At 55.8% G+C, this 24404-nt stretch overlaps 6 protein-coding genes across 6 annotated transcripts; 3 read left to right on the top strand and 3 right to left on the bottom strand.

The window, feature by feature from the left end:
• Nucleotides 1–1015: 1015 nt before the first annotated feature.
• GLRG_07639 (uncharacterized protein) lies at nucleotides 1016–3563 on the bottom strand (the record flags this gene model as incomplete). The annotated part of the gene is made up of 3 exons (XM_008098454.1): nucleotides 1016–1584; nucleotides 1633–3243; nucleotides 3308–3563. 3 exons carry the CDS (start codon nucleotides 3561–3563, stop codon nucleotides 1016–1018), a joined length of 2436 nt encoding a protein of 811 aa, XP_008096645.1.
• A 2028-nt stretch (nucleotides 3564–5591) lies between these two features.
• Nucleotides 5592–8825, bottom strand: GLRG_07638 (glycine dehydrogenase; the record flags this gene model as incomplete). Its single annotated transcript, XM_008098453.1, has 2 exons — nucleotides 5592–5653; nucleotides 5711–8825. The coding sequence occupies 2 exons, from the start codon at nucleotides 8823–8825 to the stop codon at nucleotides 5592–5594; spliced, it is 3177 nt and encodes a 1058-aa protein (XP_008096644.1).
• Nucleotides 8826–10230: 1405 nt separating this feature from the next.
• GLRG_07637 (uncharacterized protein) lies at nucleotides 10231–10540 on the top strand (the record flags this gene model as incomplete). The annotated part of the gene is made up of 3 exons (XM_008098452.1): nucleotides 10231–10243; nucleotides 10313–10414; nucleotides 10503–10540. 3 exons carry the CDS (start codon nucleotides 10231–10233, stop codon nucleotides 10538–10540), a joined length of 153 nt encoding a protein of 50 aa, XP_008096643.1.
• A 469-nt stretch (nucleotides 10541–11009) lies between these two features.
• Nucleotides 11010–12183, bottom strand: GLRG_07636 (nucleoporin nup44; the record flags this gene model as incomplete). Its single annotated transcript, XM_008098451.1, has 3 exons — nucleotides 11010–11111; nucleotides 11168–11814; nucleotides 11877–12183. 3 exons carry the CDS (start codon nucleotides 12181–12183, stop codon nucleotides 11010–11012), a joined length of 1056 nt encoding a protein of 351 aa, XP_008096642.1.
• Nucleotides 12184–12790: 607 nt separating this feature from the next.
• GLRG_07635 (CHCH domain-containing protein) lies at nucleotides 12791–13696 on the top strand (the record flags this gene model as incomplete). Its single annotated transcript, XM_008098450.1, has 4 exons — nucleotides 12791–12810; nucleotides 12933–13160; nucleotides 13318–13450; nucleotides 13544–13696. 4 exons carry the CDS (start codon nucleotides 12791–12793, stop codon nucleotides 13694–13696), a joined length of 534 nt encoding a protein of 177 aa, XP_008096641.1.
• Nucleotides 13697–21819: 8123 nt separating this feature from the next.
• On the top strand, nucleotides 21820–22841 carry GLRG_07634 (SCP-like extracellular protein; the record flags this gene model as incomplete). The annotated part of the gene is made up of 3 exons (XM_008098449.1): nucleotides 21820–22352; nucleotides 22413–22717; nucleotides 22771–22841. 3 exons carry the CDS (start codon nucleotides 21820–21822, stop codon nucleotides 22839–22841), a joined length of 909 nt encoding a protein of 302 aa, XP_008096640.1.
• Nucleotides 22842–24404: the final 1563 nt, after the last annotated feature.

Genomic DNA, 24404 nt, shown 5'->3' with positions numbered 1-24404 from the left:
AGACCGAGCCAGAGGGCATAGCAGCTCATTCCTAGGGGGCGTTCATTCTGGAAGACGAAGATGAAGGAGAGTGTACCATATGTGGCAAAGTCTGGGCCGCGAAGGTTGCAGCGGCGAGAATCTTGGAAAACTTGCCGGGACGCTGGAGGGTTGGAAGGAGGAAGGCAAGTTACAAAGACGAGATGTGTGGCGGTTGGGCGGGCTTCGTCATGTCGAGCAGTCAGTCAGCCCGTCAGTCGCTGTAGAATAGATACCCCGATCAAGACACTGGTATGCGTTTGGTGTTGTCCTTTCAATCCAAGGTTTTTTTTATTTGCGTCCATCCGTGTGCTTCCCAGTCACCCCACTCAGCAATACTCGCCGGGGAGAGGCTTCACCAGCTCACCCAGCGTAGATGTAAGCCGCCCCCCGCGGAAGCAGATTGCGCCTCGGAAAACCGATATCTTGAGTCACTTTGTTACGAGAGAGATCAGTCACGCATGAGCGGGCGGCGGGATGCATCATTGGAGGGTGGTGTACCGGCGTCCTGGACACGGATCCCCGTGCACTGGGAAGAGAACGGGATGACTAGATGCCGCCAAGAAGAAAGTCCGTCCGCCTGACGTCGAAGGCCTCTCTCTCTCTCTCTCTCTCTCTCTCTCCTGCACGAAGCTGCAACCTACTTGCCGACCCAACTCCGAGGCTGAAGGCTGTCCCCGTCCACCGTCGGGATGGATCGCGCTTACGATGGAGTCGAATGAATGGCTTCAGTCTCACACTGGAATCACCCTATACCGAGAGACCGAAGCAGCAGGCAGCACCAGCTTCAAGTTCGATGAGAAGTAAGACATTGAGCTACGGCCTCACTTTATACCAAAAACGTGTCTAAAGATTGGGGTACTCGCGCCACCATAAAACTCCGCCCCACCACATGACCTGCCTTGCATCTCATCGAATTCCCATGCCGAGCACGTTTTTATTTTATGTTCAATTTTTTTTTAACATCCTCTTCGTTCGCCGTAGACACCGTCCATGCTCACACCGCATCGGCGGCCGTGATGGGCCTGTACACGCCGTTCTCGAGGCGGTACGTGCCCGGCCTCTGCACCAGCTCCCTTAACGCGGGGCTCCGCTTTGCCAGCAGGTCGTCCTCGGCCTTGAGCAGGAGCACATTCCTCAGACCACCGCTAGCCTCGAGGCTCAGCTTCCGCAGAAGCTGCTGCGTCAGCTCGTCCTCGCCGCCGCCAGAGCCACGCACGACGACCCACGTCGCGCCACCGAGACGGGCAGTGACTACGCCTGACAGCAGGCCCGGGAACAGCCAAGGGTACTGCAGGATCTCGGCCTCGAAGGCGTTGATGGACTCGCGCGCAAGTGCCGTGTAGGCCTCATCGCTGAGCATGGTGCCGAGGCGGAAGAGGTTCGAGACGGAGACGGCGTTGGTCGACGGGAGCGCCGTGTCCATGCCGTCCTTGAGGCGGAGGATGGTGTGCGGCGCATTCTCGGCCGTAATGTAGAATGCGCCACAGCTAGAGCGGGATGCGGGGGACTCGAGGACCGAGGTGCCGACTGAGGGGCTGTCGTAAAAGGTGTCGATTTGGACCTCTGCGTCGGCGTCAGTTGGTTCAGGGGTTACCGAACAAGGAAACTTACTCTGCAGCTCATCGGCGAATTCTATCCACCTCTCATCCGCGGTCGCCTCGTAAAGGCCAATGAGACCCTCGATGAGGTAGGCGTAGTCTTCCGCCAGGCCCTTGGCTTCGCCGCGGCCTTCGTTCCATATCCTGTACAGGATCCTCTCCTTCTCATCCCACAGGTTGGCCCTAATGAACTCGGCGGCCCTACCGGCGGATGCAATAGCCGCTTGGCTCTTGGCCGCATCAACGGTTGCCAAAGCCAGGCCAGCCCTCGTCAGGGCGGAAATCACCAGGCCGTTGCGTCCCGCCACAATCTTAGCGTCGACCTCGGGTCTCACGCGCTCCTTTTCTCTGTGCACCTTGAGCTTCTGCTTTGCCGAGGAGATGACCCGCTTGACTTCGTCAACGGTGATGCCAGCCTGCCGTCCAATCTCCGACACGTCCTTAACCACGCGCAAGATGTTTTCGTTCATGAACTCGTCATTAGGATCCTGGTCGGGCTCGACGTTGCCGTGCTCGAGGACGTTCCAGTACGACGCGGCCAGCGCGGCCTCGTGATCGTCTCCGATCACGGTATCGAACTCTCTACGTGTCCAGAGGTTATAGGCCCCCTCTCGCATGTGCCTGTCCCCGCGCCGGTAGTATGAGTCTGCAGCTTCGCTCGAGACGAAACCACCCTCGGGCAAACTGATCGGAGGGCTCGAAAGGTAATCGACCAACTCCACCACGACGTCGTAGAACTCCGTGCCCTTCTCCCCACCGGTTGCGATCAGCCATGCGTCCAGGTACAGGCCCAACAGCAGCGCGTTGTGGGCAATAAGCTTCTCGAAGCGCGGGACGCTCCAGTCGGCCGTGACGGAGTACCGCGCAAACCCACAACCTCCGACGTGGTCGCGCAGACTGCTGTCGCGAATCTTGCGCAATGTGAAGAGGGCCATCTCGGTGGCGTGTGCACACTCGGACTCGCCCACCACATCTTGCACGGGCGCAAGGTATCGAGGCAGTCGCAAGAGGAAGGACAACTTCGGCGGGGTCGGGAACTTGGGTGCCAGGCCGAATCCGCCGTAGACGGGGTCGAACGTCCCGGCAATGTGCGAATAAGCCTCCTCCAACAGGTCCAGATCCAGTTCGCTCGAGACCGCAGCGGCCGTCCTGCCCGTCCCGGGATGCTCCAACCCCGTCTCGGACCTACCGATCGCGATCGTCTGGGAGCCAGCGACGCCCGGCTGTACCGTAGCCGTCCCCAAGGTTCCCTCGGCCGCGAAGTCGTGGAGCTTAACCACAACCTCCTTGGCCTCCTGCCTGCACCGGCCCTCCTGCTCCCTCCAAACCTTCTGCAGCTTGCGCAAGATGGCCAAAAAATCCAGGCGGTCCTCGTCGTCGGAGCCGCCGTTGTTAGGGCCGGGAGCCGGGTAGTAGGTGCCACCGAAGACGGGCTCGAGCTCGGGGGTCAGGAAGAGGTTCAAAGGCCAGCCGCCCGAGCCGCTCACGGCCTGCACGTAATTCATATATATCGTGTCCAGCTCCGGGCGCTCCTCGCGGTCAATGATGACGGGGATGAAGGACTCGTTCAGGATCGCGGCGCATTCTCGGTGGGTGAAGCACTCGGTGGATGTAAGTCGCGAATCTGCAAGGAGGGTCAGGGGGGCAATCGTCGGACGAGCGGTTTCCTGGCGGCTGGGGTCGCTTACAGTGGCAGGCCTTGAAGCCAATGTGCAGAAAGATCAACTTGTTCTCCTTTCTTGCTCTCTCGATGGCCTCCTCGTCGAGCAGCTGCCAGGCGACACGGCTCTCGGCATGACCCCGAACGTACGGACTCTTGCTCTGGCCAACGCGGTTCACCAATGGCGGCGCCGGCTCTGGTGCCGCTTGCTGGGCTATCAGCTGCGACGACTGGGGATCGGCCTTCTCGGCCCTTGCCGCTTGCGACAGCTCAGAAGCAACCATGATGGGAACGTTACTCCAAAGACTGCCGAAGCCGTGGAATACTCGAAGCTAGCGTTAGTACGCTTGCGGTGGTGGTGGTGGTGGTGTTGTTGTCGTCGTCGTCAGTGTCCCGGTGCACCTGGCAGCGGTCGCGAAGTCTCTCGACTTTAAACGGGGATCACGGAATTGTTATGCAGGTATTGGCTAGCGGCGGGGAGGTTGAAGATGCTGCTCATGAAGCGGACCAAGTAAGAGACAGGGATCGGTCAAGCAAGCAGCTGAGGGTATATGTGTTTGGGTTTGTGTGTGTGGTGTATGGGTGAGTGAATGCAATACGTGTCGTAGGAATACGCAAGGTAGGTAGGTAGTAGATACCTAGGGTAGATTAGACACGCACACACGGCCGAGTCAAGTCATGTAGCGTGGCTTGTGAGGTTCGAAGTTTTCTACACGTATAGTGGAATTTAAGAAGAGGGAAAAAAGAGGCTCTCCCCACGTTTTTGATCCTGCGGTGTGGCAGACAAAGGCGCCGGTGGAAACCAGCGACCCGTTAATTGTCTTGCAGCGGTAAAGTCGGAAATGCTCGAAAGGTCAGTTGGGGTCCCTTTTCGAGGGGTGAGACGTCACTGCTGCAAAGCGGCTGAGCCGTCATTCGGTATTTGGGATATGTCTGCCCCACCACGGAATGAGGGGTACGGTCAGTACCGTATCTCTGTTATCTATTTGGTAGGCAGGTAGGTAGGTACGACCGTTGAGGGTAGGTAGGTACGTACAACCGCTCTAGGGAGGTACCTGCGAGAGAGGCAAGTTCACACGCCCTGGGTAAGTACCTAACTTGGTAGATACAATGTAAGTATCTATCTACCTGAAGGTATCTATGGGCAGGAGAATGAGCATCCACTTCTGCCATTTCTCATCCCCCCAAATGCCGTATTTCGACGCTTGTTGAAGAATCCCCCCTCGACTTGGTCGTACATTGATTGTGCACCCATGCGTGAGGGAGGGGCAGATCTTATTTGACTGCCTCTCCATGCTCGGTGCCGTTCTCCCATCCTCAAGCCTCGGGGTCATGCGCCGCAGGCTGGTTTAGCTGTCCGTTACGGATAGCGCAACCCGATCTGCAGCGACGTCCAATCCGGTCGTGACTCACGGAGGGTTGCTATTTTAACCCCCGGTCCATTTTTTTATGTTACATATCTCGTCCGAAGTTACAAGGGAACCATGGACAAAAGGCAATCTGCCTGAAGATCCCATCAAGCTGTACGAAACGAGAAAAGTGGAGAGAAAAATAAAAGGAAGAAGAAGAAAGAAAGAAAAAATAGAGAGAGTTAGTTTTGGGAAGAACAAGTCCTGAGATTAGTATTATACAGGTACTCATAGCGGGTTCAATGACATCGAACATTTCTCAATGTGACGATCCTTTTAATCACACAAATCAGCACCAGACCATCTAGCTCGGGGACTCGTTCAATACCTAAGTAGCCCGCAACATGACTAGTCATGTATTTACGACGATTGATTTCAGTCACAACGATTAGTCGAAATGCACACACAGCATATAACCAAGCTCGAAATATTCATGGATTTTTTTTCTTCTTCTTTCTCTGTTTTGAAAAAATCCTAGTTACAAAAAGTGGCATTCTATCCGATGCGCCATAAGACTCTAGGAGAGAGGCAACGCAAAAACAATCCCAAACATATAAACAACCTTCCGGGGCTATGTTTTGTTGAACTCCCGCCGGTTGGCCCCTTTCTCCGACCCCCGAATGCCGCCCACGCCGTGCACATATCTATAATGTGTTGTAATCATTTCCCTGTTGAAATCCTAGGAACTCATATCCCCTTCGCTTGCTGTAAGAGATGATGGAAAGATGTTGAAAAGCTCATAACATTAAACCAAGCGGTTGTCTGAGTGGAGTGACAACCGTCCTCGGTTTCGCAAACATCTTGTTGCTTGCTTCTTTTGTTTTCTTTTTTATGACGTGCAGTCATGATTCTAAGGTCGTCCGCTAGTCTGTCTCATGGTCTATGAGGTGCAAAATCACGGTTTCACTCTTGCGTGGTGTCCTCGACTGGGGGGCACGTGCAGAAAAGGTTCAAGTCACCGTATGCTATTCTCTGTTAGGATTCCGTCGATGCCGGTAGAAGCTGCGGGGATAGAAACTCACTGTCGTCAACGCGACCCACGCTGGGCCAGAACTTCTTCTCCTTCAGGTGCGGCAAGGGGTATGCCGCCTTCTCGCGGGTGTAGGGACGGTCCCACTTGCCCTCGCCATCGCCCAGGATAACATCCATCTGCGGGTGAGGCGCCATCTTGAGGACGTTACCCTCGCGGGGCTGCTTGCCCTCCTCGATCTCGCGGATCTCTTCACGGATGCTGATGAGCGTGTCGATGAAGCGGTCGAGCTCCTCCTTGCTCTCGCTCTCCGTGGGCTCGATCATGAGCGTGTTGGAGACGGGCCAGCTCATGGTCGGCGCGTGGAAGCCGTAGTCCTGCAGGCGCTTGGCGATGTCGATGGCCTCGACACCCGCGGTCGCACTGAAGGGCCGCGCGTCGAGGATGAACTCGTGCGCGCACCGGCCGTTCTCGTTGGTGTAGAGGATCTTGTAGTGCGGCTTGAGGCGGGCGAGGATGTAGTTCGCGTTGAGGATGGCCGTCTTGGTGGCGAGCCGCAGACCCTCGTTGCCCATCAAGGCGTTGTAGGCCCAGCTGATGGGCAGGATGCCAGCGCTGCCGTAGGGGGCGCTGGCGACCATGGCCTCCTCGGACTCGGGCGTGCGGCCAGGGAGATAGGGGCCAAGGTGCTCCTTGACGCAGATGGGCCCGACACCGGGGCCACCGCCACCGTGAGGGATGCAGAAAGTCTTGTGCAGGTTAAGATGGCAGACATCGGCACCGATCTCGCCGGGTGAGCAGATACCAATCTGAGCGTTCATGTTGGCGCCGTCCATGTAGACCTGGCCTCCGTACTGGTGAACAAGGTCGCACGCCTTCTTGACGCTGGGCTCGAAGACTCCGTAGGTGCTGGGGTAAGTGACCATGAAGGCGCCAAGCTCGTCGGCGTGCTTCTTGCACTTGGCCTCCAAGTCCTCAATGTCCAGGTTGCCGGTCTTCTGATCGCACTTGATGGGGACGACGCGCATGCCCGCCATGGCGGCAGAAGCAGGGTTGGTTCCGTGGGCTGAGACCGGAATCAGGCAGATGTCGCGCTTCTTGCCCGGCTGCTGCTCGAGGTACTTGCGGATGACGCGCAGACCGGCGAACTCACCCTGCGCACCCGAGTTGGGCTGCAGAGAGACGGCGTCCATGGCGGTGATGCCCTTGAGCTGCTCCGACAAGTCCTCGATCAGCGCGGTGTAGCCCTTGAGCTCGCTCGCGGGAGTGTGGGGGTGAATCGTGGAGAAGCCAGGGAGGGAGATCAGGGCCATCTCGGTCGCGCTGTTAAGCTTCATGGTGCAGGATCCGAGGGGGATCATGGAGTGGACGAGGGACAGGTCCTTGGACTGAAGGTGGTGGATGTAGCGAAGCATCTCCGTCTCGCTGCGGTGCGTGTTGAAGACGGGGTGGGTGAGGTAGGCGGACTGGCGGCGCAGAGACTTGGGGAGCAACTCCGTGATGTCCTGGGTAAGGGAGCTGTAGGCCTTGCTTGCGACCTCAGCGGTTTGCGAACCCGTGGCGTTGCCGAGAACGGCAGCAATGGTGTTGAACACCTCCTCGTTGACAGTCTCGTTGACACTGATGCCGATATCACCGTTTCCGAAATCGCGGAAGCCCAGTCCAGCCTTCTTGGCCTCGGCCAGGATGTTCTGGGAATGTCCGCTGGCCTTGATGACGACGGTGTCGAACAAGACCTTGCCATCAGGACTGGCACCGCTCTGCTCGGTCTCCAAGCCGGCGGCCTCGGCAACAGCCTGGACGCCACGAGCAAGACGGATCAACCTCGAAGCGATCTCCTTCAGACCCTCGGGGCCATGATAGACGGCGAACAAGGCAGCCATGTTGGCCAGAAGAGCCTGCGCGGTGCAGACGTTGCTGGTGGCCTTCTCACGGCGAATGTGCTGCTCGCGAGTCTGCAGAGCCAGTCTCAGAGCTCGGTTGCCGTTCCTGTCCTTGGAGACACCGACCAGGCGGCCGGGCATGCGGCGCTTGTGGGCCTCTTTGACGGCGAAGAAGGCCGCGTGGGGCCCACCGAAGCCAAGAGGCACGCCGAAGCGCTGCGCGCTTCCAAAGGCAATGTCGGCACCCCATTCGCCAGGCGGCGTGAGGACCGTCAACGCCAGGAGGTCGGTCGCGGCGCTAAGCAGGGCACCCTGGGAGTGAACGAGCTCGGAGAGACCCTTGAAGTCCTCCACCTTGCCCCTGGTGTCGGGGTACTGGACCATGACACCGACCAGGTCCTGCCCCAGGGCCTTGATCTTGTCCTGAGTCTCAGCAGTGCTGATGTCGAGGGTCTCGACCTTGATACCAAATCCCTGGGCTCTGCTCTTGAGAACGGAAATGGACTGGGGGTGAACGAGGTGAGAAACGACGAAAGTCTTGCCGGGTCTCTTGGCGCGAGAGGTAGACAGAGCGTTCATTGACAGAGTCATGGCTTCGGCAGCCGCCGTTCCCTCGTCCAGCAGACTAGCATTGGAGATGGGGAGACCGGTCAGGTCGGAGACCATGGTCTGGTAGTTGAGGAGCGACTCGAGACGTCCCTGGCTGATTTCCGGCTGGTAGGGGGTGTAGCTCGTGTACCAAGCGGGGCTCTCGAGGACGTTGGTCTGGATAACACGGGGCGTGACACTGGGGTTGTATCCAGCACCGATCAAAGGCTTGGGAGCGGCCTCATTGGCCTTGGCCCAGGCCGTGGCTCTCGCCAGAATCTTGCTCTCATCCGTCGGGCCCTCGGTGTCCCAGGCGAAGGTCTTCCTCTCGGACAGGATATCCGCAGGGAGGACCTGGGTAATAAACTCGTCAATTGACTTTGCGGGAGGGTCAAGGGCCTTGAGCATGGCCTCGGCATCGTGAACATCGGGGCCAATGTGGCGCGGAATGAACGACTCGGGCCTCTGGAGAGGTTCAAGGGAGGGGTCCACCGAGGTGCTCCTTGCACTCGTGGCGTTCTGGAGAGATGTGATGGCGCTGAAGGTCCTCATAGGCGGGACGCGTGAGGTCACCGTCGGGCTTGAGGCGCATGAGTTGCAAACCCACGGTGAAACTGACGTCTGGCGGGCGAGGACCCTTGACCTCGGGGCAGCCAGCCGAAGCTGGCGGGGGAAGGGCAATCTCAGCGATGCCATGATGGGACAATAGACGATTGTGAGTGGCAATCCAAGGAGGGGTTGAGAATGCCACGAGACTCGCCAAGGTCCAAGTGCGTGTATCTATCCTAAGAGACAACAAGTGTGAGAGGAGAGGAAGGAAGAAGAAAAGAAGAGACGGCGCGGTTGTGAGACTTGTGCGTGCGTTTGTATAGGTATAGAAATGTTGGCTCGGATGATGGCCCGATATCGTTATAGGTCAAGCAGTAACACCCCTGTCGCCACTTGTAGACCCGAGATGCGACCCGGGATGAAAGGCGAACAGACGCTCGCACGCAAACCGTTTTGCTCGATTCAAAACACTTGGTGAAGGTATCTTCGCAACGGAACACTAAGAAAAGACCAGACGGTGTTCTTGCAAGAGAGAGTGAGAACAGGAAAGAATGAGACCTGCTGGGCGGTTCAAATATGAAGGAGTCGGTGAGGGCCGGCGCCGGCAGCCACTCCTCCTCGCCACAGGTACCTAAGGTATGTACGTACGTACGGCCACTTATCAGGTAAAGGTACGTATGGCGTCCCTATGGATACGGTTCCCGAGTCGAAAATCGAGTCGAATTGGGTCGAGTTGAGTCGCTCCCAGCATGCCGGAGCGAGCCCAAGGACCCTTTTGGTTGGGGCATGGGAAACGAACCGCCTGGCCAAGAGGGTCTTATCCGGCGGTCCGTTGATAAGCGCGCACCGACTACGGGGATTGAGGCGATAAGAGTAACCGCTCTAATGCTTACTCTGGGTACGGATACGCCACCGACTAATTACACATGTATCCGTATAGGTATAGCAGTAGTAGGTTAGATGTGTGAGTGTGTGCAGGTACTCCATGCTCCCCGTCCATCCCCTGACCTGACTTTGGGGTCCCCGGTTGCGTTCAAAAGAGCTCTGGAATCGGGCACCGCGATTACGTCCAAAAGCAGACTATTTGACCAATGAGACAGCGACAAAGCGGCATGGGAGACGACTGGGTTCTGGGCTCCAGTGTGTTTGCTTGGGTTTTTTGGGGAGAGTGCGGATGAGAAGCCGAGAGCACTCGGCAGAAGAGCCGAGCACTAAAAATGCTTGTGGCAGGGCTGGACTGGATGTATAGATAGCGCATGTGCCAGACTACAACCTACCTAAACTTACCTAATCCCCAAGGGGGGGGGGGGGGGGCTACTTTACCTACCTTGCTGACTACGCATGGGAACCTCTGCCCGGAGGCTTGAGGTGAGCTTGGGTACGTACCAACCGGGATGCCGCCAGGAGCAGCTAGACAGACTGGAGCTTCTCTAAATTTTTGCGACGACATCATCACTGAACCTGTCACCCACTGCACCACTTCACGAACCCGTTTTCCTGCAACCTCGCCCACTCACCACCCCAGCCACACTTTCAAGAGCAAACAGCCAAGATGTTCGGAGGATGTACGTAGTCGTCAACCAGACCACAGACGCCTCCTGGACCATGCAGCTAACCCCCCGTCTCCCCTACAGTCGCGCCGCCCCAGCTCTCCGAGGAGGAGATCAAGCAGATGGAGTCTGAGGCCAGCTTCACCGTCCAGCAGGTCTTGGTCTCTTCCATTCTTCTGTATCTCTGTACGCAAAACCCCTTCGGGCCGCATCTGCTCGGCCGACGAATCAACAAGCCCCGTGAACGTTTGCTAATCAGAGTTGTTTTGCCCAGCTCCCTTCGCCATCGACGCCGTCTCCAGGTTCCTGTAAACGGGTTACCTACGACGACTTAGAAGGCTCCCCTCGTGGCTAGGCATCGCAGCCATATCGAAGCACTTGCGTCTTGGACGCTACAGCAAAACAGGGCCGCACCAGTGTTGTACTGAGCGGCCATCTTACCCGCCTACGGGGTGTGTAATGGGACAAATACCCCTTTTGTAGAATATCATCTGTACAATGTACACAGAGGGCTGGTCGGATGGGATATGGATATAGATCACATCGGAATTATGGTAGACAAACATCACGACTTTTCATGTTCAACGTTACCTTCCTACGTGAGACATATGAAGGGGCCTCTCCATCATTGTTTCATCCCTTCTTTGTATTATTCAATACGGATGGTTTTACTGGGTGCATATGCCGCCGCAATCCGTTCCGTACATTGCAAAAGCGTCCGCTCGCGCTTCTCCTCTATTGTCACAAGCCATATGGAGTTCTAAACTCCGAAAGGCACCGCTCAACTCGGGTTCCTCTCCCTTTCCCAGTCCGCAAAGTCTTTCGTAATCGACTCGACCTCCTTCTTGAGGTGCTGGATCTGCTTCTCGTAGTCCTCCAAAACCTGCAACAGTTAGCGTCATTCACCCGGCAACTTGCGGGTCGAAGACAGAAACTCACCTTCTTCGCCTTGTGCTCCGTCTCCTCGCTCAACCCTTCACCGCTCGCAAAAGCAGGCTTGTTCGTCTCCTTCATCAGCTGGTCCGCATAGTCCCGGAGCACGATCAATCGACTCCAGAGCTCCTCTTCCCGCGCCGCCAGAGCGGGATCCTGTACACTGCGCTCCAGCTCCACCAGCTTGAGTCGCAGGTCGTCCTCGTCGCCGCTGAGGGCGTACCCGCGGTTGCGCAGCACCTGCACGCGGGCGGCGAGCGCAAGGCACCGCTCGCGGAGCACTACGTGGCGGCGGCGGGCCGCCAGAGCACGCACGCTCGTCTCGAGATCGTGCCGCGAAAGGATTGCGTCCAGGCTGGCGTTGATCTGGTGCAGGCGCACATTAAGCTCCCCAACAACCTTCTTCTGCGTCTGGAGACGGGCCGCAACGCCCGTGAACCCCGTGCATAGAACAGGGATAAAGCCAGGCGCGGGCTTCTTCTGCAGTGCCTCCTCCCATTCCTTGGGGTCCTCGTGAGGGCCGGGTTTGTAAAAGGGGACGGAGGCTTCGTCGACCTTGTTGTAAAAGTAGTGCTTGAAGGCACAGTTGGGGCTCGCAGGGTTCCACTTCTCGAAGATGAGGGCCATCTGTTCGGGTATAGGCTTTTGGTTCTCTGTCATGGTGTCAGTTGGGATTGATTGCAAGATGAAGAATTTTGATCATCTATAAACGTACGAGGTGTTTCCCTGCCAGGCTGCCAGAGGGAGCTCGAGAGCTGTGCTTGTGACTGTGACAGGCTGGGCATCTGTTGTTGCTGCTGCTGCTGCTGCTGCTGCTGTTGCGGCTGTTGGGACTGGGCCATGGGGTTTCCAAAGGCGTTTCCTTGGTTCTGCGTTTGTCCAAAGAGACTCGTTCCGCCTTGCTGCTGTTGTTGCTGCTGCGGCTGTTGTGTTGATTGTCCCAGCGTACTGCCGCCGAATCCACCGCCGCCAAAGAGACCTCCGGTCTGCCCAGCGGGCTTTGGTGCTCCGAATAGACTCATTTTAAGTAATGACGCCTATGAATTATACTGGTATCAAGGGAGGTGGAGCGTCGCTTTGCCAGCGAGCTCGTACAGTCGGGGCGGATGGTTGATGCGCAGAGTTGCAGCGCCAAAGAAAACAATGAGCGAAAGGGCCCTTAGCGCATAGTCGTTGGGACGAGCCGCAATTGAAGAGGTCGCAGGTGTCGGAACAGGTCGCGGCTTCTAGGAGCAACCGGAAAGCAATTGTCGCAGATGTTTCGCAGTGTGCGGCGAGGATGTTCACTGGGTATCGATCGTGGGCTGCTGTTGAGCCTTACCCTTGTTTTTGGTACGCAGCAACAGACGCGAAAATAATAAATCGGAGCTCGCAGCTGCAGCGCTGGCAGCCTTCACCGGGCGCCACACTTTTCCAGACCGAGAGCAAAGCACCACGACCACCTCGCAGCAGCGCCACATTCAAGGCTTGAGCTCAGCCTCACACCCAGCCGAGCCAATCATATCCCTTCTAAATCGACCTCACCTTAGTTCGTAGTGTCCATCGCCCGGAAAGCTTGCTCTGGATGACCATCCGACCCTAGAACCGACTTCTCCCTTCCCCTCCGACTCCATCACCACAACCACAGCCATGGCGTCCCGACGGCCTCAGTACGTGAACCCTCTGCTCCGTCGCTCGATTTAGCGGTCCAATTGGCCCAATCGCGGCACGTTTTGGACGTAATTTCGGATCGCGGAACGCAACAACAGACTAATCACAAATGCGCTCGCAGATTCAACCAGCAGGTACAGGTCGACACGACCCCTCTGCCCGATAGCATCCCCAAGGTCAAGGAGATCGGTGCCAGCTCCGCGCCCCTGCTGTCAGCATCCTACTTCATCGGCGCCCGATGCCGCGAATACAATGACGATTTCATGCAGTGCAAGACGGAGAGCGCGGGCCGCGGTGAATTTGACTGCTTGAAGGAGGGTCGTCGGGTCACGAGATGTGCCTCCAGCGTGTACGTCGAACCACCCACTCTCCCCATTGGAATTATCGGCAAGAAGAGTGGCTTGCTGCCCTTCAATTGGGCTTCGCAGACAGGGACCCATTGGACTTCGAGCATGGGATACGATATGAATGTAGAAACGCGCTGACTTGGATTCCGCCATCCGCAGGCTGAAGGACATCAACACCCATTGCCTCGAGCAGTTCAAGGCCCACTGGACCTGCATCGAGAACCGCAACCACCAGCTCTACCAGTGCCGACAGCCTGAGTGGAAGCTCAACAAATGTGTCTATGAGAACCTGGTACGTTGTAACCGTTAGATAAGAGGACTTCCGGAATCACTACTGCTCCCACACCGCGGGACACCAAACAGCGGCTAACAAGACCGCTCCTAGAAACTCGAGAAGCACATCCCCGACCAGCGTCCCGGCGTCACCCCTGTCGAGCTCCGCACTCACATGATCTACGCCGACCAAGCCATCAACACCCTCGAGGGCAAGCCCTTCATTCCCCCGTCAAAGGCCGAGGGCAACAAGCAAGCGTCGTAGAATGTGCGTGGGCGTTTATGTGTGCGAAAGGCGCTGTGGGAAGACGGCTCCATTCTCTTCCTCTGGCACAAATGCCACGGACGGAGGGGAGTCTGGGCTTTGCGTTGAAGATGTAGGCTCGGGTCTTGGCGATAGAACGCTGTGTACATATGTCATCAATCAGAGTTGGGATCATCCAAATGGCGTTCTTTTCATGCTTTTCTAGCCTGTATCTCTCTGATGACCCAGGCGATTCTCGGCAATCGCAATTGCGATGCTTCTTAGCTGGACTGGGCCGACTGGCCGTCGCCAACAGTCATGAGCCAGCACGAAAGGCATATCAAAGATGGAGCAATACCCATTTCTATAGCGTTCGGGGCGAGTTGCGACTCACAATCTACCAGTCACTGGCTTCGTGATGCCGGTCCCTACCTACACAGGCTTACTGATACTCGCGGTTCAACAATATGCGGACATATTCTGTGCCAGTGTCCCAGGTCACAGGTTTGCCAAGATGGCTTTTTGAGGCGCAATATCAGTTCTCCTGCCATCAGGTGTCTCTTCGGAGCAAGCGTATGGGCCGAAACATAATCAACAGAAACACCCCCTATGTAGGCATGAACCCCGTCAGTCCGCAGGTCCTAGCACAGCAGCCTCCCCTCGAGAGACGGAAGCAAACATGTCGTCCAACGAACTCCTTTCACGCGCACCTGCCCGTCAATCGCCTGAAAGTCCCTCCACCCGCCTCATTTGAGCCTTCCATGGCCTCTCCCACGCTACGCCTCCGAGTCCCCCGTTGTTGATCTCGGCCCCGCTGTTCTCTGCCGACGGCATCCGAAAAGCGTGCGTCACGTACGACGCCAAGACATGCGCAATCTACTATCGCGATAGCCCTACACCATTCCGAGCCCGTATTCTCTGCTTCTTCTATTGGGAATGACGATTGGAAAACGGGGCCGCCATCGATTCAAGATTTGTCCTTGTAGTATGTTAAGCGGAAGTTTGGACCAGGCTGGACTGGTGTGATCTGCCTTGTGATCTTTTCCGACGTACCACGTTACCGCTACGAGGCCAGAGAATCCTCAGGTGGTAAAGGGTCTGTCAACATCGCACATACAGCTTCCAGCAGGTAGCCGAGACAGCAGCGGTAGCAAGAAAGATGAATTCGGCCACGCCGAACGGTGCGACGGCGGTGGATGAGATACCACACCAGGACTCGGGGGCGCCGATATGTGAGCCGTTAGGCAGCAAAAGTCTACGTGTCTCAGTCCCGGCATTGTTCAAGGCTGCTCTCCTTCCTGTGCCCATCCGGTCAGAGTAAGCATGCTGATGGCGGATCAGTGACAGACAGGAGGGGCAAGACGAGCCGGTAATGATGTGTCACTATCTATCTCCGACGCGGCGGGTTCCAGACCTGGCGGATGCCATGCCGCTCACCCAAGCGGCCAAGCCACGTCGGCGTCGTTCAGAGCTGCTTACCTGGAACGAAGCCCGCACACGGCCGTGGATGGATCGGGACAGGCGACCCTGATGGCGTAGGAAGCTGCCATGGGCTGGCGGGACGTGTCATGTGTCAATATCTCGACGGTATGTCTCCTTGCGCGACGGCGCCCTGACATGTCGGACGATGCCTAGGGCGACGTGTCAGCGTCACAGGAGGCAGGAAGGCTACGACGGAAGAGGCTAGAGTTTCTGGAAATGCTCTTTTCGGGGAGGGGAGCACAAGGTTGGAGGGAAGTAGATCAGGAGGTGTCTTGGAGAACCCTGAAAGTGTGCGAGCGTTGCCGATTTGTGAACAACGGACCAAGAGGTTGAGAGGTCGTAGGGTTGCGGGGTTGTTCTTTGATGCCCTCTCGGATCAAGATTGCGAAACTAAGGTGGCTCCGTCACCTGTCTTGGACACGCGTATGCCATTGAACGCTTTGGACGGAGGCCGCCAGAGACTACGCATGTGCGTGTTCTCGAGGTTTCTGGGGACATTTGTCTCATCCATCTAGATTGTTGCCCAATAGGTGCTGGGCGAGTACAACCCTCATAGAATCATACAAAGGTCATCGAGCTTTGTCACAGCCTTCCATGACGGGTCGACAACGCCACAGTCCGCTCCAGCCCTTGCGACTATGTTTTTTGTACTCGCCGTTTATGCTATGACTGCCATGGAGCCGGTTATTTCCTCTTGTCTTGAACAGCGACTGTCATGGTACGGTGAGCCAGGTGTGTTCGCATCCTGCGGCGTTTGTCCCTTTTACGTTGACTCCCGCAACTTCCCAATACCATTCCAGCGTTGCAAAAAGAAGAGGGGGAAAAAAAGCCACTCCAAACTCCCGAGTATACTTCAGCATGATCGGCATTCAATCAGAGTATTGTGATGGAATCTCGACGCCGCTGCGAAACCTGCGTTGGCTTGACGTCAGGGATGTTGGTCCTGATGGAGCAGACGCAAATGAGGGGTTCTCCCGGGCCGGCCAGGCCAGCCAGGCCAGGCGCCAAGGCGGCGTCAACGTAGCGAGACTCTAAGCCCAGGGCGCCGGGTGGCCAGGCCGTGCAAAGTGGTCGCAGGAATCGTCAAACGACATGTTTCTCGAAGCGACTTTCCTGCCTGGGCGATCCGATGCTTCTGAGCCAACCGGAGGCCCATCCAAGAAGCAGGCTCTTGCAGGAGGCTTCGAGATTCCTGCGTTTGTAACCCCGTAGCCGCCAGCGCCGTCCAACCCTGACGACGGGATGTTTAAGCACGCGTTGTTCCCTTGCACTGTCCAATTTTTGCATTTAGGGAGTACCGTACGTAGCCCACCGCCGGGTCCTGGAGGTTTGGCTAAGGGATGCAAATCTCGCATGCGGGATTGGTACTTTGCTGGCGGTAAGTCTACGTGGTAAAAGCAGGTTTGGAGTTTCGGAGTTCAACGGTGACCCGGGTCGACAGGGCCAAGGTCCCCAGGATGAAGATGCCGTCTTGCCCGGCGGACGTGCCGTGTAGTCCGCGGTCTGCCGGCAATCAGGAAAGAGGGACACGGGTGACGTGTGGACAGGAAAAGGCCTCAGGGATCTACCCTCGCTGGCAAGATTAAGGACGTTGGAGGGTCCCCGGGAGGTAAACAGGCGCTCATTTCGCAGTTGATGGAAGCATCAACCAGACCCTGTTTTCCCGCTTGTTGGTGTCCAGGGTCCCCACCCGATGGTGTAACTGAAAACCGATGGGCGTTTCCACCCCCGCCGTCCATATTTGCGTTCAATCATGCAGTTAGAGATGAGATGCGCTGACGGCACTGGGGGGGGGGGACTCTGTGATGTTCTGGTTATAGCCGGGATGGCGATGTCTGAAGTACGGATCCACCTCCGCAATAAGTTTCACCACATGGGTGGTAAATCAAGCTAGGAGCCTGTGGGATGAGAGTTAATCTCGAACCTGTCCTGCCGCGTGCGCGAAGACGAGGTGGCATTGGGGTTTTGAGACGAGAAGAGATGAAAACGTCTGTCACGGGGAACTGGGTGTCATTGGGGGATGGCGTCTGTGCATTTACTTTCTACCCATGTGATACTACATGGTAGTTTGCTTGCAGGTGGGGTCCTGATATCCGAAAGAACATCAGAAGAACTGCATACGTCGAATCGGACGGTTCTAGACGCTCGCCTATGCATCCAAACAATTTCTCCACTCCAGGAGTCTTATCCTTCAAGTATATCGCTATTGCCATATCTGTTGGTAGAGAGATGGTAGAGAGAGCTATCAAACCAGTAGCTGACAATGATGGAATATACAAGAGCCTTTGGGCTTGATCATGCGAGGTTAGATGCTTATGAATCGAATTCTTGTCTGTTCACTCACTTTCTGACTGGGCCGGGGACCCGATGCGATACTAGACTGGCAGGCGTTCGACCAACTCGTCATCTGCTGCGATGGCTTTCTGTCAAAATTGTCATCTCGATCGCCGTTCCTGATCACTGCCTCAATCCAAGGGGCCATACCAGCACACTACAATTGGCTTTAAGAAGGAGGCTGCACTCGGGCTTTGGATGATGTTAGGTGTATCCACGAATAATCAAGGTTGCCAAAGAGCGAGATATGGTTATGATGAATCGGATGTTCACTGCTCGGTTGCTGCCACGATCCATTTCAGTCATTGCTTCCCTCCGAGGACCAGTCTCCGCTCACGGGGCACCTTGACTCTTGTGGGTAGTCAAGCCTTGCCGCGGACCGGACGAGCGCCAGCTAGGCTAGACGAGTAGTATTCGTGGCTGATGATAGTATTGGTTTCCCGCTGCTGGTTGGAAGGCTGAGAAGCGCTTGGATGATGAGGTTCTTTTTCTGGTGTGATTACCTCACCAAAGAAGTCCTGTAAGATGGTAGGCAGTGCAGAAACACGGATTCCAAACGTGCCCGTAAGCAATGTGCCGGCAGACCACAACTGCGTCCTTGGGGGTGGGATCGAATGTAATCCGCTCCGACTTTCGTCAGCCATGCTGTCCACATGGACCATTGTCGACCGTCGATAAGGCGGACGGTGGCTATTGATCTACCCATGCACTCTGTATAGGTATCCGTACCCCAAAAAGCAACAAGGCAACGGGAAACCGGCAGCTGTCGTAGGTTCATCTCTCCAACCGTAAGCCCCGCGCACAGATGCCAGGCTTCCTCGGAGACCCTTCGTCATCGGTAATAAAAGGGTGTCGTATGTGATGGGATGTTCCATGGCCCTGGCAGGACGATAGGCGATGAGGTGGAGAAGGGATCAACGACAGATCCACGAAGGTAATGAGGTCATTTAATTTGTAGCAAGACGGCGGCAAGACCGGCCAAACGATAGCGGTGATGGACTGATTACCTAGTAGTATGTAGAGCTAGCAACTGCAATGCGGACTGGGGATGGCTGACAGAAGCGCTGTGCCAATAAGATATCTTGGGCTGCGGCGATCGTCCTGACGAGAGCGCCACTGAGTGCTGGCAGCAGCCAAATGTGATTTGTGGGCGGCAGTGAAAGCAGTTGGCGACGGGAGAAAGAAAAGTAGAAAAAAGAGAAAGAAGTCAAGCCCCTCTCCCCAGAAGAAAAAAAAACCCAAACAAACTAAACAAATGTCGAGGTCGAGACGGAGACGCTGACGCGCAAACGTCCATTGGCAGGTGCGGACTCTGAGAAGGCGCGCAAAGTCCAGGAGAGACTGGATGAACAGGTCCCCACCGAAATTAAGGCCGTTTCAGAAGGGTGGGTCTCCCCGGGCCAAGTGACTGTTTGATGGACACGCCTTATTGACCCTTGCAGCAATCACAGCAGGAACATGCACATTACCTACCTACCTAGGTACTTACCTACTGCAAGGTACCGGCTCTCTTAGCCGTTGCAATTGAGCCAATGATGAGAGGGAATCTGGCGCTGCCGCACAAAGATTGGTCAAATATATCTGTACCGGAGCATAATCGGGGGTAGGGGCGTGTGTGGATGAAGGACGGGGACAAGAGGGGTGCGCTAGTTGATATCAACACAAGAAAACAGCGCCTTGGAAGCCCCCAAGCCCCCTATTCTCCCCCTGTCTCCATGACATACTATTTTCTACGCAGTAAGAGGATTCACAGTTTGAAGGCAGCCTTGGCTGTTAGGGCTCCTGACGCTCCTCCTCCACGGCGAGCCAAGATTGTCGCGTCGCTTTTTTGAGTGACTCCGCAATTCAAGGAGGAGGGCCGTCCACGGCCAGGACGCACTATCAATGCTGGATCTGATGGAAGATCAGACGTCGCTTGCACCTACGCTCCGTGGTTCCGGCGAACGGAGAAGCCAACCAGCGTCTCCAGACAGGCTTACAGGCTCTTGGACCTTCGCTGATGCTCTACCCGGCTCCTTGATGCATCGGAACACAGCTTGGCTTGGAGAGGATGACTGCCGAGATGTGAGGATCTGTAGGCAAAGAGAGGATGAGGCCGGAGCTGAGAGATGCACGCACATTGGTTAGGCTGATGAGAAGAGATTAGCTGATAATTTCAGCGACGGCGAAGCGCAAACACTGTGTTATTTTTGATGTAGGTTCAGAAGCTGATGCTGATGCCGACATGTCATCAGAACCCTGTTTTTTTTTTTTTTTTACTCGTACCCCCGATCCCAGTCACCGCACACCGTGCTAAGTCAAGTAGCACCTGCCGTGCTATGAGACGAACTCTGATTTCTCGTCCTCGTGTCTTCCCGTCCCAAGTGTTTATGTACAGGTACCTGGGCACCTACTCGTAATTGTGATGGATCAAATGTAAAGAGGGAAGGACCGTTTGTATAAGATATCTCCCTGCCTCCACATACCCAGGTACCTTCCTACCTACCTACGGTACTCAACATGAGTGGGTAGGTACGGAGTACTTACCTCGGTAGTTCATAACACACTAGTGATACAACCACGCCCAAATGACCTCGATTTAATTTCGAATTCACGCCTTCCACTTACACGTACCTGCCTTCCCTCTGTGCAAATGCTTCCGGATAGGACATACTTACACACATGAACTTGTCTCTCCTCCTGCTCGTTTCCCTTCATCACTGTTGCCTCCACGACCTCCCTTTTGACCCTCGTCACTCTTTCCCCCGCTCTACTGTCGTGGGTACCATCTACACACCTCGTCTGTCAGATACCAGGGTTCACATTGCATTGCCGTGGTCCTCTCCGTCCTTCGTTTGACCGGGTTTCCTCGCAAATACCACGCCTCCACACGCCAAGCTCACACCACCCATCCCTCGGTGCGGAAGCCTCCACAATCCACAGTCCACAGTCCACAGTCCACAGTCCACAGTCCACAATCCACGTCTACAATCCACGCCCATAGTCCGCTTCCATGCTCGCCTGAGCTCCCGGTCACAAGGCAGAGCAGAAGCAACAGAAGCAGCCCAGCGCTATCCACGGTCCGGCGCGCACACACGCGCTTTCACGCCTAGACTCTTACCAACACCCTGGCCGCCCACGATATTTCGCCCTTGTCGACGCTAACCTTCGACCGGACTCAGGCTCAAACTCTTGCCCAGTCCCGCAATCCCAGTCGCGCGGGTCTTCGTCCATCTGTCCGTTCCCTTTTAGTAGCTCACCGTCGCCGTCGAGAACGCCTAGTCTCTCCCTGCTTCACCACATCCTAGAGATCACTGATTTCGTTCCTCTTTACACCCCCTTCTTTCCTCCGCCTTGGCCTCGGTCGCCATCGTGTCGTCTTTGACACCGTCCATTCTTTTTTAAAAACAATCACACCGCCTCCAGGTCGAGACCTTGAATCCCCTCTTTTTCTTGCACCCTCAACCTTCCAGGATAGAAGGATAGGCCACCGACATTCCTTTCGGAACAGCCACTTATCTTCACGTTCTCTACCTAACAAGCACCAGCTTCCTGTCACTCCTTCGCAGCCGTTCTTACGAGAGTTCTTTTTTTGCCGAAAAAGAGTTTACGAGTTCTTCGTCCGACCTGCCAACTTGAATAACAACAGCGTTGTTCAACCACACTCATTACACATCACCACAGGTCCTAGACGGAACCGTATCAGCAGTGCTGCATCACCACACACAGCTGGCTCTAAGAATCACATCACGGGTCTATATTTGTCTTGCCCAAGCGCTCAACTATTATCCATCGCAACCAGCCTCTTCGTCAAGATCCGCATCTGTGGGTTCCAGATTCCGCGAATCATTCCCAGACATCGAGCAACTGCATCAAAAGGTGAGTGGCGCCGAATTTCACATACTCCCTCCACTTTTCCCGCCATGTCTGCATTCCTCGCGCGTGAATGGCATTGTTTGGGACGCCGTCTACGAGACAAACGCATTCCAGCACGACTCGAGCTACCCATTAATCAACAATGGTCTTTGTCCATTGTCTCGCCCATCACGTGCAACTTGACTCACGCCGTCGAACAATGAACTTGATGGACCATCGGGTTGTGTCAGCTGCGGTACACTACTGGGCTGGGCAATCCAAACATCTCACCCTCCCACGCCCACGAAAGGCATATATGAGGATGATGTCCACCCCGTCTTGCTCGAGATGTCGTATTACCCTGCCTCACTACACTCTCTTCTCTCATCGGTCGCCAGTCGATCTTCACTCGTGCATAGCATCTTCGCGGGCGAAGCTAATCAACTTTCCAGACCTTCATTTTCATCCACATCAACCTTATCCAGCCTTCGAAAATGAGATCTTCAATCGTCCTTGCCGCTACTGGCGCTGTCATGGCCATGGGTGCCGCCCTTGACCGCCGTGTCATGGAGACCATTCTGGACATCAGCTATGTAACCGTCACCGTTACCGAGGGTATGGAGCCTACTCCTACTCCTACTTCCTCGACTCCGGCTGTCTTCTACGAGGCCCCCGTCTCCGTTCCCAAAGTGGAGAAGTCGCCTGAGCCTGCACCCGCGCCCGTGTTCCAGACCATCATCTCCAACACCCCCGAGCCCACCCCGACTCCGACCCCGACGCCCACCCCTACGCCCGAGCCGGTTGTCGCGCCCGTCGCGCCCTCCCCTCCCCCTGCCAAACCTGTTGTTGTCGAGACCGCGCCGGCTGCCCCTAGCCCCGCTCCCGTTGGCGATGATCTCGAGAGCACCTGCATCAACACTCACAACCTTCACCGCGCCAACCACTCTGCCCCTGCTCTGAGCTGGGACAGCCAACTTGCCAGCTATGCCCTCGTCACTGCCAAGACCTGTGTATTTGAGCACGACATGTAAGTTTAGAGCCAGCATCAGCACCATCCTCCTTCGACCAGCTACTGACATCGGACCAGGTCGGAAGGTGGTGGTGGCTATGGTCAGAACCTCGCCATGTGGGGTGCCACTGGCTCCGAGAGCCTCGGTGAGGCCAAGGCTGCCCAGCGTGCCATCACGGAGCAGTGGTACAACGGCGAAATCAACCTTTACCCCGGCTATGGCTTGTCCAGCCTTGACATGTCCAACTTCCTCTCGTGGGGTCACTTCTCCCAGTTGGTCTGGGTTGACTCCACCACTGTCGGCTGCGCCGTAAACTACTGTGCAGCCGGTACCCTGAGCTCCATTGGCAGCTGGTACACCGTCTGCAACTACAAGTCCCAGGGTCAGTATTCTTACCTGGTCTCTGATCTCTATCAACGCGCTAACTCGGCCCAGGTAACGTCATCGGCAAGTTCGCTCAGAACGTCCTGCCTCCTCGCAATGCTGCTTCCGTCTACGCTGCTTAAGCGGCGCGACGAGCTGTCGAGCGTTCTTGGGTGAATCCGATGGACTACACTTGCACCCTTTCGTCCTGCCTCCTTGAAGCATGGATGTGTCTTGGTTTGCGACATGGCCGCTAGGTACGAGTGCGGATGATCTAGCGAGCCTCTTCTTTTTCTTTTCACTTCTATCGCTGTACTTTACTGGGAGATCGCTTGACTTTATCGGTCTCCTTGTCGTCTCCGGCACCATTTGAATCGGGCCCTTTGGTCGCCCGTGAATGGCATGGTTACATTTCTTCATACCAACTTCCATTCGGCACTTGCGCGCCATTGGTAGATACTTTCCAGTCTTACCTTGGTGGCTAGGAACATGTTTCAAGGACACTGAACATTGATGATGATGCATTTACGGACCTGGAGTGGAATAAGAAAACTTTTGAGGGGGAGGTTACCAACCCACAATGGAATAGCGACTCTTCGATTCTTGGTCTGGTTGCCGTGGCAATTTCATCGAGGCTTCACTTTAGGACTTTTTATGGATCTGCCAGACGACCGAGACACGTTCATGACTCCTTTTGGTTCCTTGTACCTATGGTCCTCTTTTTGACTTGATTTTAGGGTTAGGGAGGCAGCTCAATGTGGCCGCGCCATGGTTCTCGCAATTCTTCCGGGAATTTGATCCTAGCGGTCATGCCAATCTGAAAACGTTACTGGGGGTGCCTTTTGTTTGTGTGTTTGCTGTCCTTGCCCCTGACATGCAGGAATCCCCGAGTGCTGGACAAGAAGAGTCCGGCCGGACAAGCGCAATTGTTTCCTCTCTTCCCTTTGTTGTGCCGTGTATCGTTGTAAAATCATGCCGGCTTGGCCGTCGTGTGTAACGTTCGACCCGAAGCGACGATTTGTGTACCGCTATCAGTAGGGAAGGACTTCGTCGAAGCAGCGGTAGGAGCTTGAGAACGAACGTAAGCGGGTTCATATTTTGGAGGGCATACAATGGCCGAGGCCTCGGTTTATAGTTATGAAGAGGCGGTTCGTTACCTATTCCTGTGAGATGCCCCCTCGCCCACGCGCACCCGCCACTTGATGGCGCGCGTGTTCTTGTGCCGGTGGTGGTGGTGGTGGTGGTGGTTGGGTGTATTGTGAAACGAGTGAGTGCTGCGGCTCATGGCTGTAAAGTAGATATGAGTTCAGATGATTTCAGGGGCTAAGAAGGTTGCTGAAGGCGAAGATCGTGATTCTCAGTCAACCTGCGACTTGGCACTATCGACATAGGGGATGCTTGGGAGATGGAAAGGGGGGACTCAAGGGGACGTCGGGGTTTTCGAGGCTCTTGGAAGTTTGTTGCTGATCGATCAGACGCTAGTACATAGAAAACCCCCATAGTAACCTCGAACACACGTATCTTTTCGCTTGAGACCACATACTCTGGAACTTGGGTTGCACACTCGTGTGCTTGAGTGGGGAGAATGCCTGCGCCACCTGGTCGAACAACTTGATGGTGAACGAAAGTTGCCCAGCTCTTCATGTAGGACTATAGCCGTGTCTCTGAGTATGCTTCTGTCACAGTTACGCCACAGATCTCATCAC

The sequence above is a fragment of the Colletotrichum graminicola genome (assembly GCF_000149035.1).
Source record: "Colletotrichum graminicola M1.001 genomic scaffold supercont1.33, whole genome shotgun sequence".
In the NCBI taxonomy this organism is placed as follows: domain Eukaryota; kingdom Fungi; phylum Ascomycota; class Sordariomycetes; order Glomerellales; family Glomerellaceae; genus Colletotrichum; species Colletotrichum graminicola.
This window is presented reverse-complemented; position numbering and strand designations above follow the sequence as displayed.